The sequence below is a fragment of the Zea mays genome, chromosome 4 (genome assembly GCF_902167145.1).
Source record: "Zea mays cultivar B73 chromosome 4, Zm-B73-REFERENCE-NAM-5.0, whole genome shotgun sequence".
Taxonomy (NCBI): domain Eukaryota; kingdom Viridiplantae; phylum Streptophyta; class Magnoliopsida; order Poales; family Poaceae; genus Zea; species Zea mays.
Window position 1 is genome coordinate 28,424,492 of NC_050099.1, and position 16,411 is coordinate 28,440,902.

At 47.3% G+C, this 16,411-nt stretch overlaps 1 protein-coding gene and 1 pseudogene across 5 annotated transcripts; one reads left to right on the forward strand and one right to left on the reverse strand.

Annotated features, from left to right (window-relative positions):
• Positions 1 to 8,408: 8,408 nt before the first annotated feature.
• Positions 8,409 to 11,550, reverse strand: LOC103652990 (histone acetyltransferase type B catalytic subunit-like; annotated as a pseudogene).
• On the forward strand, positions 8,678 to 15,870 carry LOC100216848 (uncharacterized). Of its 5 annotated transcripts, NM_001143240.1 has the most exons (9): positions 8,774 to 8,806; positions 8,893 to 9,225; positions 12,924 to 13,096; positions 13,188 to 13,298; positions 13,430 to 13,461; positions 13,567 to 13,735; positions 13,820 to 14,026; positions 14,684 to 14,766; positions 15,597 to 15,843. In NM_001143240.1, exons 2-8 carry the CDS (start codon positions 9,207 to 9,209, stop codon positions 14,726 to 14,728), a joined length of 756 nt encoding a protein of 251 aa, NP_001136712.1. In that variant the 5' UTR covers positions 8,774 to 8,806; positions 8,893 to 9,206; the 3' UTR covers positions 14,729 to 14,766; positions 15,597 to 15,843. The 5 variants fall into 5 exon arrangements, with proteins under 5 accessions (XP_035822591.1, XP_008676668.1, XP_008676667.1 ...); XM_035966698.1 differs by having other exon boundaries at positions 8,678 to 9,225; positions 12,944 to 13,096; positions 15,531 to 15,870; XM_008678446.3 differs by having other exon boundaries at positions 8,715 to 9,225; positions 12,944 to 13,096; positions 15,597 to 15,870.
• Positions 15,871 to 16,411: the final 541 nt, after the last annotated feature.

Sequence of the window (16,411 nt, forward strand, 5' to 3'; positions counted from 1 at the left end):
CCAAGACGCCACAGAAAATCTCGCCCGACGCGCACCAAGGCGACCCAGCCTCTGACACGGGGGCCCGGGCCCACGAGTCATACTCCTTGGGCGTCGGCCTCAGTGTGCGAAGAAGGCGAACCGCCACGCGAGGAGCGAACTGTCGTGCCTCTTCATCTCCGCCGAAAGCAGCGGCCCAGCCTCTAACACGAGGGCCCGGGTCCACGAGTCATACTCCTTGGGCATCGGCCTCCATGTGCGAAGAAGGCGAACCGCCATGCGAGGAGCGAACCGCCGCGCCTCTTCATCTCCGCCGAAAACAGCGGCCCAGCCTCTGACACGTGGGCCCAGGCTCACGAGTCATACTCCTTGGGCGTCGATCTCCGCTACGAAGAAGGCGAATCGCCGCGTGAGGAGAGGGTCGCTGCCTGCGGTAGTGCACCTCTTCACCTCCACCGAATCCAATGGCTCAGCCTCTGACGCGGGGGCCCAGGCCCACGAGTCATCCTCCTTGGGCGCTGGTTCCTGGGTGCAGAGAAGTCGAACCGCCGCTCGCGCCAGTGCCACGCCTCCTCGGGGCCACCGCAGAGGACAGAGAAGGTGAGATTTCAAAACCAATGCAGCGGTACCGAGGCAACCCGCGCGTGACCCGGCGAAACCATCAAGTGCGGAGGCCATGGGTCAGTCAGCCGTGGGGGCAGACGTGGCAGTTGGCATGACCGAGGGCGGGCTTGCAGTGATTACTTCAGCAAGCGCACGGAAGCAACGCGCCAGTCAAGCTTTGGCCCCACCTGCAGGCTCGTATCCTCCCCTGAGGTGGGCCCGGGGGCCACTTTCGGTACCCTGAAACTGGGGTACCCCTTACTATAGTGAGAAGGCACGGTGCCGCAACAGACGCATGGTAAAGAGCACCCGACCCCACCACGTGGACGACTCTGGGGCCTCCACGTGGCCAGAAAAGATGATACACTCCAAGGTATCGACGATGGGTCTGGACCCCATGGGAAAGTGTCGGATCCCTTCATATACGGGCTGGACCTCCAAGCAGGGTCCAGGACCTCCACGAGTACAGACCGGACCCCCGGGACGGGTCCCCGACCTCTCTGTATGGGGTCCGGGCCACTCTGAATAGGGTCCCGTGATTCTGGGACAAAGAATACCCAGGCCTTAATCAAGGCCACGTGGGGGTCCGGAGTCGACACGTGTCCGCACCATACCATGTACGCTTCTGCTTCGCGCCCAGGCAGAGACCCGATGCTGCCACGTGGCCTACTGCCCGTGACGTGAGCCAGCGGGCGGAGCCTGACGTAAGGCCTCTAGGCCGCGCGGCGCTGCATTTATTGAGGATAGGGCGCGCCGCCTGTCTATTCCACTGGCAAGTGATGTGCCGCCTCAGCATTTAATGAGCCTTGCCACTCTGCTGGCAGACGATGTGCTGCCTCGGCATTAAATGTGCCCTGTCCACTCCGCTGATGGACGGCGACCAAACCATCTTGCAGGCGGCGTGCTTGTCCATTCCATTGACAGACAGTACGCCCGTGCTGCGGCGTACACTGTACTCATCATGGCTCGCGCATTACTAAGGAAGCAGCGCAGGATATCAATATTGTATACACTACGGACATGAGGGTGCTCGGAGATCTTCTGGGTGGCACAGACATTGGATACTTCTATATGTATTCCCTCCGTTTTGCCCCTGGGCCCACATGTCGGGGCCCAGCACCCTTGTACGTGCCCCCTTGAGCTATAAAAGGGAGGGCACACGACGTTACAGGAAAGGACACACTTAGACCCAACTTAGGCTCAAGCTCACTTAGACTCTCAAGCTCAATACATCACACAGTGGAGTAGGGTATTACGCTCCGGCGGCCCGAACCACTCTAAATCCTTGTGTGTTTTTGTGTTCTTCCCGTTTCCACCTAACAGGCAAAACGCTTAGGCCCCTCCTCATCTCAGGATTTAGGGTGGGTGCATTCCGCCATGCGACCGGAGAATTCCTCTCCGACAAAGAATATACTAAATAACTCATAAGAAGACTAAATTGGCCTTTAACATTCTCCTGCTATTAGTATAATTGAACTAAATGAGGGGCAAATGTGGAATTAATATGATTTAGTCTCTTTTAGCCACATCTTGAGGGACTAGGGACTAAAGTAGTTTAGTCCCTGTTTAGTCCTATCATTTGGCAATTTAGGAACTAAATGGGACTAAAATGGAGGGACTAATATTTAGTCCCTCAAACCAAACATGGCCTTAATATATTAGTTGACTGCATCCGACTTGGTTGAAGGATCGAGTCACATGTCATCACTGTGTCTTAATCGAAGGCGTAATAGTATGTTTATGGTGATCCTCTTTCACATTGAATATAATAATATAGTAAGTGAAAGGGAAATAGGCTTACATCTTTTCCTAATTGATTTTGGTGGTTGAATTGCCCAACACAAATAATTGGACTAACTAGTTTGCTCGAGATTATGAGTTCTACATGTACCAAAGGTTCACAACAAACCAATAAAAACACCGACAAAGGATTCAAATAGAGAGAGCAAAAGTCAGCCGAAGTGTGCCCTGGTCTGGCGCACCGGACAGTGTTCGGTGCACCAGGGTCTCCAACTCTGAACTGCTCACCTTCGGGAATTCTAGAGGCCGCTCCGCTATAATTCACCGGACTCTCCAGTGAAGCACTAGACAGTGTCCGGTGGCGCACCGGACTGTCTGGTGTGCCAGCGGAGCAACGACTACTTCTGCGCCAACGGTCGCCTGCAACAACATTCAATGCGCTACAGTGCGTGCAGATGTCAGGCTCGCGCCAGAAGGAGCACTGGACAGTCTACAGGACCTGTCCGGTGCACCACCGGACTGTCCGGTGGCCCAGAAGACAGAAGCTCCAACGGTCGAACCCTAACGGTCGGGTGACGTGGCTGGCGCACCGGACAGTGTCCGGTGGCGCACCGGACTGTCCAGTGCGCCATGCGACAGATAGCCTCCCAACGGCCACTTTTGGTGGTTGGGGCTATAAATACCCTAACCACCCCACCATTCATGGCATCCAAGTTTTCCAACTTCCTACACCTTACAAGAGCTATAGCATTCAATACAAGACACACCAAAGAGATCAAATCCTCTCCCAAGTCCATAGTTCATTCCAAATCAAATAGTGACTAGTGAGAGAGTGACTTGTGTTCATTTGAGCTCTTGCGCTTGGATTGCTTCTTTTTCTCATTCTTTCTTGTGATCAAACCCAATTGTAACCGAGGCAAGAGACACCAATTGTGTGGTGGTCCTTGCGGGAACTTTGTGTTCCGTTTGATTGAGAAGAGAAGCTCACTCGGTCTAAGTGACCGTTTGAGAGAGGGAAAGGGTTGAAAGAGACCCGGTCTTTGTGACCACCTCAACGGGGAGTAGGTTTGCAAGAACCGAACCTCTGAAAAACAAATCATCGTGTCTCACTCTTTATTTGCTCGCGATTTGTTTTTCACCCTCTCTCTCGGACTCGTTTATATTTCTAACGCTAACCCCGACTTGTAGTTGTGCTTTAAGTTTATAAATTTCAGATTCACCCTATTCACCCCCTCTAGGCGACTTTCAATTGGTATCAAAGCTCGGTGCTTCATTAGAGCCTAACCGCTCGAAGTGATGTCGGGAGCATCCGCCAAGAGGGAGATCGGGACCGGCGAGAAGCCTGCCACAAGCCATGGGAAGGCTCCATCCGGGGAGTCCGCCAACAAGGTGAAGGGATCCCCTTCACACGACAAGTCGCGTCGGAGCGGTGACAAGAAGAAGAAGATGAAGAAGGTGGTCTACTACGAGACCGACTCTTCGTCGCCATCCACCTCCGGCTCCGACACGCCGTCCGTAACTTCTAAGCGCCATGAGCGCAAGAAGTTTAGTAAGATTCCCCTACGATACCCTCACATTTCCAAACGTACTCCATTACTTTCCGTCCCATTAGGCAAACCACCTATGTTTGATGGTGAAGATTATAATATGTGGAGTGATAAAATGAGGCATCATCTAACCTCACTCCACACTAGCATTTGGGATGTTGTTGAGATTGGAGTACAGGTACCATCACCGGGGGATGAAGACTATGATTCGGATGAGGTCGCCCAAATTCGACACTTCAACTCCCAAGCCACCACTATACTCCTCGCCTCTCTAAGTCGAGAGGAGTATAACAAGGTGCAAGGGTTAAAGAGCGCCAAGGAGATTTGGGACGTACTCAAGACCGCGCACGAAGGAGATGAAGTGACCAAAATCACCAAGCGGGAGACGATCGAGGGGGAGCTCGGTCGGTTCTGACTCAACCAAGGCGAGGACCCTCAAGCCATGTACAACCGGCTAAAGACCTTGGTCAATCAAGTGCGCAACCTCGGGAGCAAAAAATGGGATGACCATGAAATGGTCAAGGTTATTCTTGGATCACTTGTTTTTCTTAACCCTACGCAAGTTCAATTAATACGTGGTGATCCTAGATACACACTAATGTCTCCCGAGGAAGTAATAGGAAAATTTGTGAGCTTTGAGTTGATGATCAAAGGCTCAAAGAAAATCATCGAGCAAGATGGCCCCTCCACGCCCGAAGCACAACCGGTCGCATTCAAAGCGACGGAGGAGAAGAACGAAAGAGTCTACATCAAGTAGACTCCCCATTGACGCCTCCAAGCTCGACAATGAGGAGATGGCGCTCATCATCAAGAGCTTCCGTCAAATCCTCAAACAAAGGAAGGAGAAAGATTACAAGCCCCATTCCAAGAAGGTGTGCTACAATTGTGGTAAGCCCGGTCATTTCATTGCTAAATGTCCATTATCTAGTGATAGTGACAGGGGCGACGACAAGAAGGGAAAGATGAGAGAAAAGAAGAGATACTACAAGAAGAAGGGTGGCGATGCCCATGTGTGCCGCAAGTGGGACTCCGACGAGAGCTCCACCGACTCCTCCTCCGACGAGGACGCCGCCAACGTCGCCGTCACCAAGGGACTCCTCTTTCCCAACGTCGGTCACAAGTGCCTCATGGCAAAGGACGACAAAAGAAAGAAGGTAAAATCAAGATCCTCCACTAAATATGCAACCTCTAGTGATGAGGATAATTCTAGTGATGAGGAGGATAATTTACGTACCCTTTTTGCCAACCTAAACATGCAACAAAAAGAAAAATTAAATGAATTAATTAGTGCTATTCATGAGAAGGATGAACTCTTGGACACCCAAGAGGACTTCCTAATTAAGGAAAACAAGAAGCATGTTAAGGTTAAAAATGCTTATGCTCTAGAGGTAGAAAAATGTGAAAAATTATCTAGTGACCTAAGCACTTGCCATGATATTATTGCCAACCTTAGAAATGAAAATGCTAAAATAATTGCTAAGGTTGATTCAAATGTTTGTGATGATTCAACTTCCAATCTTAGAAATGACAATGCTAGTTTACTTGCTAAGATTGAAGAATTGAATGTCTCTCTTGCTAGCCTTAGAAATGATAATGAAAAATTAATTGCTAAGGCTAAAGACTTAGATGTAGTAGTGTAGTGGCAGAGGAGGATATGCGAGAGAGAGGTTGTAAGTTTGAATCTCACCATTCACAAAACATGTAAATTTGATTTAAAATAATAGTGAAAAATGATAAGGCAAATGAGTATGGTAATGAGTAGTGGTTGGAGAGTTGTTCTCATAATTTTAAAAATATTTTACTGTTTTTTGGGTTTTTTTTCGATTCTTAATTTGCCGAGTGCTTTTCGACACTCGACAAATGTCCGAAAAAAGTACTCGGCAAAGAACCATTTCCCGATAAAATGTTGCCGAGTGTAACACTCAGCAAAGTTTTTGCCGAGTGTAAAATGACCTTTGCCGAGTGTCTTAGACTGAAATCCAATCTATCTCTACATGGTTAGTGAGGGGAGGTTGTTGTTATCTTTGTTGCCCGCTCTATGCTCACCAAATTTTGACCTAACAATGTCCTTTTAGAACGCCAAATATATAATCATATGATCTACCATTTTTAGTGGCTAGTGTTACTAGCTAAAATCATAGAACTCTAATAGTGGTACCAAGCCATGGTTATGGGCTTAGACTCTAACCTTATATATTGGTTTACCTCCGGTTTTAGGACTAACCCGAGAAAAACCTCCCACAAGCCATGTATTCGTGTTTCTACTCATTAGAACAATGAATAAAAGAAGGGAGAAAAACAAACTATTGCCACTAAATTCTAACCGGATCAGAACAACAAGAGGATCAACTGTTGGGCTTAATGGGTCATGTGCTTTAAGTCGGTGCATCAATTGGCCCGACGAACCGAGTATCTTTTATAGTAAATTTAGTGTTAGTTAGATTGACACGATGCGTGTTTCAAGTCTCCGGAATATAAATATGTAATCTTTCCTCATAATGAGAAGGCATACGTTCCCAAGCATAGTATGTTTCTCGTCTCTTCGACACATTGCCACCCCTTTTTAGGGTTTCCATGGTAAGTGCCATGATTCCTTAATACCTTATGTAGTAGACTAGGTCAGTGCCCGTGCGTTGCAACGGGAACATATAATATTTCGATAACTTATATATACAAATATGTGTTATGCAGTTATGAGATAGAGGATGACATCCGCAAGCTGTCTGTGATGACATAGAGATCACGTGGAAGCGAGAGCGCGGCCTGCAGATCGACGCAACGCAAACACGGCCTGCAACGCAAACGACAAGCGTGTGGCCTACAAATCGACGCAACGCAAACACGGCCTGCAACGCAAACGGCAAGCGCGGCCGCACGCACTACTCGTCCTTCATATATGTAGCAGATATTACGCGTTTGGTTGCTATATGGACGTGGTCTGGCTCGCACTGGCTAAGCAGGCCTGCCACTGGCAAGGCTTTATGGCTACAAGTCTGCTCTCTGTCTACCTCACGCACGGGAGCAGGCCACGCTAGGGCATCCAACGCGACGCATCCGGCCGTGCTGAGTGGATCGGCCACGATAGTGAGCCCTAAGGGCGAGTGCACGCAGACGCAGCCCCCACGCGCGTCGCACAGGAGGTGGACGTGCGACGGCGTGGCGCGGTGTCAGCACGGCGAACTAAGCGCCCTAGCATGGGTCGAAGGATGCTGCACACCAGAGACACAGGGACAGCCGGAGCCCGCCGAGGGAGGAGAAAGGGTGGTGCAGGAGCTATATAGCGCGTAGAGGAGAGCCCGACCACCATGGCTGAGGCTGCTCGCCGATGGATGACGCAGCGATGGATGACGCAGCCCGGCCACCATATAGGGCAACAAGTGCGCAATGGGATATGAAAGGAAGAGAGAGGAAGACTCACCGGAGGACGCTTCTCACCTTGGCGAGCTTGACCGCAGGAGGCCGCGGACGGTTACCGACCGATCCGAGCGCACCACGATGCGCTAGCTTGAGCTTGAGCGCAGGATGTTGGTGCCGACCGCCGGAATGGTTGTGTCGACGGCGAGCTCTGAACGTTCGCGGTTTCAACTGAACAAGCGATAAGATGTGGCGCTGCCCAAAAACCGTCGCAGCTTTTCTGGTCTTTCTTGTTACTTATAGGTGTGTGTGCCCGTGCGTTGCAACGGGAGTACGTTGGGATGAGCATCGACACATATCTGATCGAATCTTATATTTTCTTGGGGCTCTGGAGAAAGTTTGCTCGGAAGCCAAACATGTTAAGACCTGAGCATGTGTTACCTGTGTACCCATCAGCACATTGTTCCTTGCTTGTATGAGTCTTGTTAATTTGCATATCTCGTGCATAGTCTCTCATGTCTCAGTAGCAGTATCAGATTTCTTCAACCGTGGTCAAACCAACTGAAAGATTACAGAACACTGGGAAACCAACTCATTATAAGTCGAGACTTTTTTGTTCTACACTTGTCCTTTACATGAGCAACATATATATTATCTTATCATCAGCTATTCGTACCACAACATGCTATCCAGAGTTCCAGACATCAACTCAAATAGAAATTTCAAATCCAAGAACAGCAACCAGTGTAATGAGATATCTGCTCTTGTAAAATTGACAATACAAACTGTTAAGGACAAATCTTCAAGACCTCCAGCTTTAATTCTCAAGAAATTAATAGAGAAAAATATATATTAAAGTTCCATTGTTTTAAGCTGGAGCCAATTGCTGATGATGAGCATATGATGGGGGTGGAGTTCCATTGTTGGTTTAAGCTGGAGCCAGCTTCTAAAGTCTGGTCATGTGTCTTGGATTGTTTTCTGTTCCTTGAATTGTATTAAATTATACTTGGCAGTAATCACGAATAAATATTTTGACATAGTTGTTCGACCTTTTATAATGTTTGTTCAATACCAGTTCATTTTATTTGAGTCGGTATATTTATAATAATATTACATATTTATATTGTAAATAATGTTTTCTATCTCCCAAGCCTTGTTTATTCTATAATAGAACATTTTTGAAGAAATGGTTCCGGCTGAATCGGAAGCTGCTTCTACTTCTGTGATTTGAGGCGGTTCCCACTTACCAAGCAATCTAAAATAGCATTTCCATCAAATATTCTAGAATTGAAGTACATAATAATCTGTCGTGACAATCTACTCAGTGCCTATGCCGTGACATTCCCTTTCTACCAAGAAGCCAACTCGTAAAAGAGACCTCACCAGATAAGCTACGACAGCATTTTAACATCGTTTGAAGTAGGAACCTCACCCAGATTCATTGAACCGCCAGCTCTGCCATCTTATCCTTGCCACGTGAAGTGACGTTCTTGGCGACCCCATCAATCTCCTCGATTTGGATGTCCACGAGCTTATTGAGCTGTTGCTCCTGCGTCCTGAGATCCTCTGGCTGCTGCTCAACAGTTTGTTCATCCTCATCCCCAATCTCATGTGTCCAATACACAGCAAAAGATGCCTCCTTATTGAAACTGGTTGGCATCTGCAACAGACGCTTCCTGTTAGTTCCAGAGGCACTGCCAAGGATCTCCCCCTTCATGAGGTCATATATGCAGGCCCTGAAGTTGTCCATGCTCTTATGATCCTGAGAGTCGAGGCTTAGGAAGATCAGAATTTCCCAGCACCGGAGGAACTGTTTCTTCTTTATCTTCAGCTTCTAACGAACAGTCTCCATCAGGTCAGCCGGTGGAACCATTCTCAAACTTTGGGCCCTTTTTGACAGGTTGGTCTCCTTCAGAGACGAGACAATAGCACCAAGTGCAGGTTTGATCGGATCAAACATGAGCAAACGGAGGCAGTCAACGGATGATCTCACATACTGCAGGTAATCAGAAGGGCTTTCTATTGTAACATCGTAAATGTTCTTAGACTGTGCAATATAATTGATTGCTTCAAGAAGACCAAGACCATGGCCTTCACCCTGATAAGGTGGCAACACAAGTATCTGAAAAATTGACTAAATCGTATAAACACCTAGCCAGACAGAAAGCGTGCTTTAATTTCCAAAATGTATGGTTATGCAACTCTATCAATGTCAGTTTAACATCTAAAAAAACAGACTGTCCATGGGTGCAAAAACAAAAAGAACCTAGCAGTGCCATGGAATAACTTCTAAGAAATTGACTAAATACAGTACACCCCCATAAACAATGTAAACAGAAAGTAAAGCTGTAAGAGGACCAACCTGGCTGATTCGTAAGCGAATACTCTCAGGATAATGATAGAAGTTATGCACAGCTGCAAAACCTAGCAGTTCAAATTTTGAACCAGCCTCTTGTGTTGCCTTTTTTACTACCAGAAGCATTTCCCATCCATGTTCTCCAATATCTATAGGCGTGGAACCTAGAGTGCAATGATATAAGCAAATAGAAGTCATGAGTAAAACAAACTATCATATTTCAAAACCTTCAGTTACCTTCAACCAGAAGAAGTACAAGAGGTACCAGACGAGAATAAAAGAAATGCAGCAGCACCTTGGAGTTCAACTCGAACAATCTGGGAATTATATACAAATCAATCTCAAAATTAATGGGAACTGAATGGGAAAACATTTAGAACAGAGAACAAGTTGAATGTAAATTTTCATGGATCTAACGTATTCATACTACATACCAGATTAAACATTCTGAACATGGAAAAAACATGTGTTTTAACGGAGTAAGTGATTGGGCTTTATATTTATTGAGAAAATATAGTCATAAATTTATAGGGTACATATGAGCAGATTTAATTGGATTAGTTAAAATCATAGAACAAAGTTAAATAAGTGTTACAAATCCAAATCACAAATGCATAGGATTACAGGAAAAAATATTACCTCAACTGCAGGATTTGATTCATATGAGCCATCATGCTTAATGGCACTACCATTTGTCACTGCAGTTCTGTAGCAGTAAGAGAAAGTAACCATATCATGACCTCTAGTGAATGACAGTAAATGGCACATAAGAGCACAGTTTTAAGCACATAATCATATAAAAAATAGAGAATTTTCAGGATAAGTTATTTTAAGACCTCTGCAAAAACATCGTAAGCAAAATCCTGTGCGGGAGAGGCTGGGTTTGGGTTCTCCAGCAGCTCCTGAATGCCTATAAGAATTTGCTGCACTGTGATAGAGGGCGCCCATGCCTAATTAGTCATCAAGGCAAAGCGATGTTATTTGCATGATATAGAATCGTAGTGATACTGAAAAAGAAGAAAGTGGCCGCTCATTTGAAGCTTACATCACCAAGTATTGACAGGCATACATCCCCAGAATCATAGACATTGACATGGAAAAACCTTCGTGGGAACTTGCAGGTTGGTGGGTTACTTGGGTAATTTTCAGTGAAATGGAGAGTGACTGGGAAATATCCACCTTCCCAATCAGTCTGCATAAAGATGAATCAATCACACGGTTTTGGTTATGTGATAAGGCAGTTTGGGATGAGGAGAATGAGTAGAGCGACAATTTTTTTGTAACACAGTGCGATGAAAACTATCCACTAATAGAAAAAGTGGTATGGTTGACAAAAAATAATGAACTGAGAACCAGTAAAAATGGAGAATATTTAGAAATAAAGCAGAACAACTTAATCAGACCAGGGGAGGAACCCACCAGCCCACGCTTTGCGGCCAGCGCAAGAAAGCAGAACAACTTAATTGTGGCGATGGTTTTCTTGGGCGGCTGCTGCTGGATGACGAGGATGGAGACCTTGGACGCGACCTCCGCGGAGGCGAGCATGTCCCCCAGCACGCCCAGCTCCGGGAACTCGCTCGACTCCGACAGCCCGCTGGTGAGCGCCGTGGACCCCTCCGGGTCACCTTCGCCTTCCCCGCCGCGCCGACCCACGATGAGCAGGTCGAACTTCTCGCTCATGGCGCGCACCACGGACGCCGTGCCCTCCGCGTCCTCCACCGTCTTCTCCACGTATACCACCCCGCTCGTTGTCCCTGTGCCTGCTCCAGAACTCCTGCAGTAGCTCCTCGTCCCTCGCCTCGTCGCGCCCGCCCATCCCAACCCAGTTCCGGAGCTTGAACCGCACCACCGTCAGCGACATGGTCCCGGTCTCCGGCATCCGCGCCGCGTACGCCAGCGCCTCGCGGTCGTCGGCGCCACCCAGAAAGTAGAGCGCCGCCCGCTGGAGTAGGCACATCGCCGATGGGGGTGGGGGAAGGGATGGGGGCGGCGGCGCGATTGCATCGGTGGGAGGGAAGATGCGAGGGATTTGGCTGATTTTTTAGTATGGGCTTGGGCGCGAGGAGACGGTGTCGTAGGGCGCGACAGGGGGCAGGCCGGGTCGCGCGGAGGTCGCACGATTCGCGGCGGCGGGGATGCGGATGGGGATGGGGCGGCGGCGGCTCACGCGGGGTGGGGAGGGGAGGCGGGGAAACGAACGCGGGCGTGGGCGGGCGAACGGTGTGGATTCACGGAAGCGAACGGACGGTACAGATTCACCGAAGGCAGAACACAAAAAGGCAGGCTACTATTGCTTACTTAATAAGTAGTAGAGATGTATTAGGTCTACTGATAGCACCTAGTATAGATGGCCAAACGGGCCGGCACGGCCCGACCCGGCACGGCCCGACGGCGGCATGGCCCGCCAGGCCCGGCTAGCGAAGCGTGCCGTGCCCAGATAGGCCGGCGTGCCGCTGCCGCGGCCCAGGCACGGCCCGTGAGCCTGTTAGTCGTGCCGGGCCGGCCCGGTGGCACTATGGCCCATCTGAGTATATTGTAGAATTTAGCAAAAAATGTGTAGTTTTGGGGGCTTGAACTCACAACCTAGTGCATAAGAGGCTTAAACGCATCCATCTAACCAGTGCAACTGAAGTTTTATTGTGTTATATGTTGAATTCTTATACTTAATATATGTAAACTATTATTTTTAAAATAAAAAATGTAATCGTGTCGTGCCCGTGCCAGCACTACGGGTCGAGATAGTGGCCCAGGCACGACACTATAGCCGCGCCGTGCCAGGCACTGACACTATACTAACCGGACCGGGTCGTGCCTGGACCGTGCTTTTTCGTGTCGTGCCTGGGTCGGCCCATCGTGTTAGTGCCAAATGGCCATCTATAGCACCTAGAGGGGGTGAATAGGTGATTCTGCAAAAAAAAACTCTAAACAACACAAACTTGGTTTATAATGAGTGTTAGTGGAAGCTAAAACTAAGTTGGTATGAGTAGAGATGGAGAGAGGAGAACCTTCACTTGATTGCTCATTTAAATATGTATCAAACTTAGGAGCAATAATACAAGTGATTATGAGAACTCAAAAAGACGACAGTCACAATAAAGCAAATAGACAAAAGGGACATCGATTTTACTCGTGGTTCGGCTAATGACTACTCCACATTGTAATGACATCCTTTGGGTCAAGGGTTGCACTCAATATGTGATCCAAAGATTAAACCTAAGTGCTATATTTTTTTCCTCATATCAAATTCCGTTTGTGATAAATCTTTATAAGTTAGAGTCTCCCACATCTTACATAAATAATCTTAATAAAAAACGGAGTAAAAAAACACAAGAACATAACCGCAGCAATAACAATATACACAAAGACGGGAGAGAGAAGAGAGATGGCGGAAGCGACGCCGTACGAGGAGCAGCGGCGGAGGCAGGTGGAGGCGAACAAACGGAAGCTGGAGGAGCTGCAGCTCCACCACCTCTCTGCTGCCATCAGAGAGGCCGCCGCCGCCGCCAAGCCCTCGCTGGTTTGTCCCGGTTCTTGGCCGATGGCGATAATTGACGTTCTTGATGTTTTCCTTTTAGTGGCTTTACTTTATCCAGTCGGCTTTTATGCAGGTCAAGAAGCGGAAGGCGCGGGTGCCTCTCGACGTCGCCGACGCCGTGATGGAGCCAGTACGGCGGTCCGGCCGGCTCGCCAACCTCCCGGATAAGCCCGTGTACCGCGAGGTCGGTGTGAAAGGGTCATAGTCTCATAAGATATCACGAAGGGTTTCATCTTTCCCTTTACTTAGTAGAACAAATCGCGGCTTTGAAAACAAACTGATCCAGGATTTCATCCTCGATGCGTGTTTTTGCAGAAGGTTCCCGATTTTGGGATGAAGATTAGGAGGTATGCGCTCGGTTTCCATCTCTTCAATCAGTCAGGTCTTGTTTGTATGTCATTAGCTAATCTTGCTTTGCTTTGGTTTGGTCTATCTTCGTTATTGAGCGGCAGGACGTACGGATCGGTGAGAAGAGATCTGACCAACCGGGTGTACGCGACCGACGATGCGAGGAGCTACGCCATCTCTAAGGCGGAGGATCTGGAGCAAGAGCTGGACTCCAGCTTCCCCATCTTCATCAAGCCCATGACCCAGTCCCATGTCACCGGGGGCTTCTGGCTGGTAAAGTAGCGAAATGACTTGTCATTTGATTGTTATTCATTCCCACGAGGTAAAGTCTTGTTTGGTGGGCTTGCGAAATCGCAGGGCCTTCCGATTCATTTCTGCCGGAAGTATCTGCCCAAGCGTGACGAGATGATCACCCTGGTGGATGAGGATGATGACGAGTCCGACACGCTGTACCTCGCAATGAAGCGGGGGCTCAGTGCTGGATGGAGAGGGTTTGCCGTCCAGCAGAAGCTGGTGGATGGAGATTGCCTGGTCTTCCAGCTGATTGAGCAAACAAAGTTCAAGGTGAGTGAGATCTGTTGTGCATAACAACAATGTGTCTGAATCATCAGTGGATGAGTGGAACTTGCATGGTGGCTGACTGTTGGAGACAAATGTAACACTAACCAATGTTTACAGATCGTATAGTCGAATCTAGTCGCTATGGGATCGATCAGATGATTAATCGCGATTAGTCATGGACCAGGCCGATTAGTTAAACCCAGTGGATCGCTGGATCCTAAAGTCGGCCAATATATCAGGATATATACCTATAAAGTAAAACACAGTAGTCGTCACTGAATTTGGCACGGTGTGCTACTTGGGTCCTCAAACTAAAAAAACCAGCAAAGCGGGTACTCTTACTTAGTCAGCCACTCAGCCCACGTAAAATCGTCCAAAACTGAGTTTGGTCATCAGGGACCAATTAGAATGACTAATCGCAACTAATCAGACGGCTTGTAAACATTGACACTAACTGATATTTAGGGCATAAAAATTCTTTAGAAAAACAAAAAACATGTCTTGTTTCAAACTTGGCCTTTTTGCATTATGTGATTCACATTTTTTACAAAGGTACACTAATTGTTGTTCCAGTACCATCTCTCTTTCTTAAGGACTAACCAGGAGAAATCTATGTATTGTAGTGCTGACCATGCAACTTATGTTGGGCAAATGGTGCAGGTCTACATAACTAGAGCAAGTTCCTACTACGAAAGCGAGGACTGATGAAACTAGTAGCTTGTAATCTGGTGATTGGAGCTCAGGTAAGATTTAACCTTCATTGTTTGAAATGGTTGAATGAGTGTTTCATGCCCCTCTATTTTTGGCAAGTTCTCCTATTTCCATGCTGGATTTGGAATTCAGCTTTTGATCATCAAAATTCAATGCCTATAATCTCACTTCCATCCATTGTGAAAATACAAGGAGCTATGCTGCTTTAGTGAGATTATCTTTTTTTAGATTAAGGAGTCGTAGTGTTGTGGCCTCCAACATCCAACAGGTGAATGAGTGTAACCGTCGAATACAATATGAGTTTCAAGCACTTAAAACTGATCCCGTTGTATCTTGGTCTCTCAAAGTAATCACATTGCAAAACCAATCTATCTTGGGTCGATGGCTTCCTTTTGTCCAAGCTATCTGATCAATGCCTTTAGGCATGCAACTCTTTGAGTTGTTGTAGTTTTGTTATTGTACAACCACATTTCATTGGTATTTGAACTCTGCTCCACCTTTCTCTTGTAGTTTTGTAGTATTAGATAAAGTACCTCTACACAGTTTCATTTCTGCACCTTTTTTTTGCAAAACATTACTCTTTTTTTGTAATTTTAGCAAGATAATGGTTTGTTTAGTTTTTTTTTTGTCGGAAAGCATATTGTCTTAGCTGTTTTTGGAAACATTAATAACTTTGCACAATGTCTGCCTATTCATAATATGACAAGTCCACAGTTGAAGCAAAGAGATGTTTGTTTTAAAACTAAAGTGAGTCTCGTTGTTTGACTTCTGACTGTTTTTTTTTTGTAAAAATCAGTGAACATTACACAATTTTCAGAATGGCTGCCATGATGTTAACCGGTTTCCTTCTTCATCCACTCAGTTATGGAGGTGGCTGCGTTGGACAAGCTTGCATCTGGGAATCGCTGGGGTGTCTTGAAACTTTTTGGTGGCAGAAAGTTAGCTGATGTATGAAACCCAGTATCTCCTACCAATTGTTGCTGATTTGTGTACTTCTTGGGCTTACCACTTGCACGGTTCAGAAACCTGCACTATGTAAGGGGGTTGTTGGTGGCAGCTAACCTCGTTTTGTAAATGATTGGTGCCCGTCCATGTTTCTCTTAGCGTTCAATCTGGCCTGTTAGTTCAATTTTTAATAGCTACTTCCATCATGCCACCAGTATTGGCTTTGTCAACTGGGCTAGGCTGGCCATTTCTCATTGTGAGGAACATGGTTGATGGGCAGAGAATTGCGGAGGTCGTGGAGGGAAGAGGTGAGACGACGAGGGACTGGGTGCCACCGCCGAAACTGTAGTCATCGCTGGAGAGGAACTGGCCATTGCTGTTGTAGCCTGCAGGCGCAGGAGGATGCGGCGGCACAGACAGGAGGGGCAGACTCTGTTGTATGGTTTTCGCTTAGATTTTTTTGGTAGCAGTTGTATGTTCTATATACAAACTACCCCTTCTTCTTGAGAGGAGAGAGTGCACACCCCTTCATCAAATTGAATAGCACGTATGTGTACCGCTATCTCCAGCAGCTTATTAGCTCCTATTTCTTATTTTAAACTCCACTGTATACAGTACAAAACACTATATACATGGTCCTATTGGCCATAGCTTAGTAACCAGGTTTTCGGATCAATGAGATCGAGGAACAGGAACAACGTGGTATACGGTACACTACTAAAACTAGGTTAA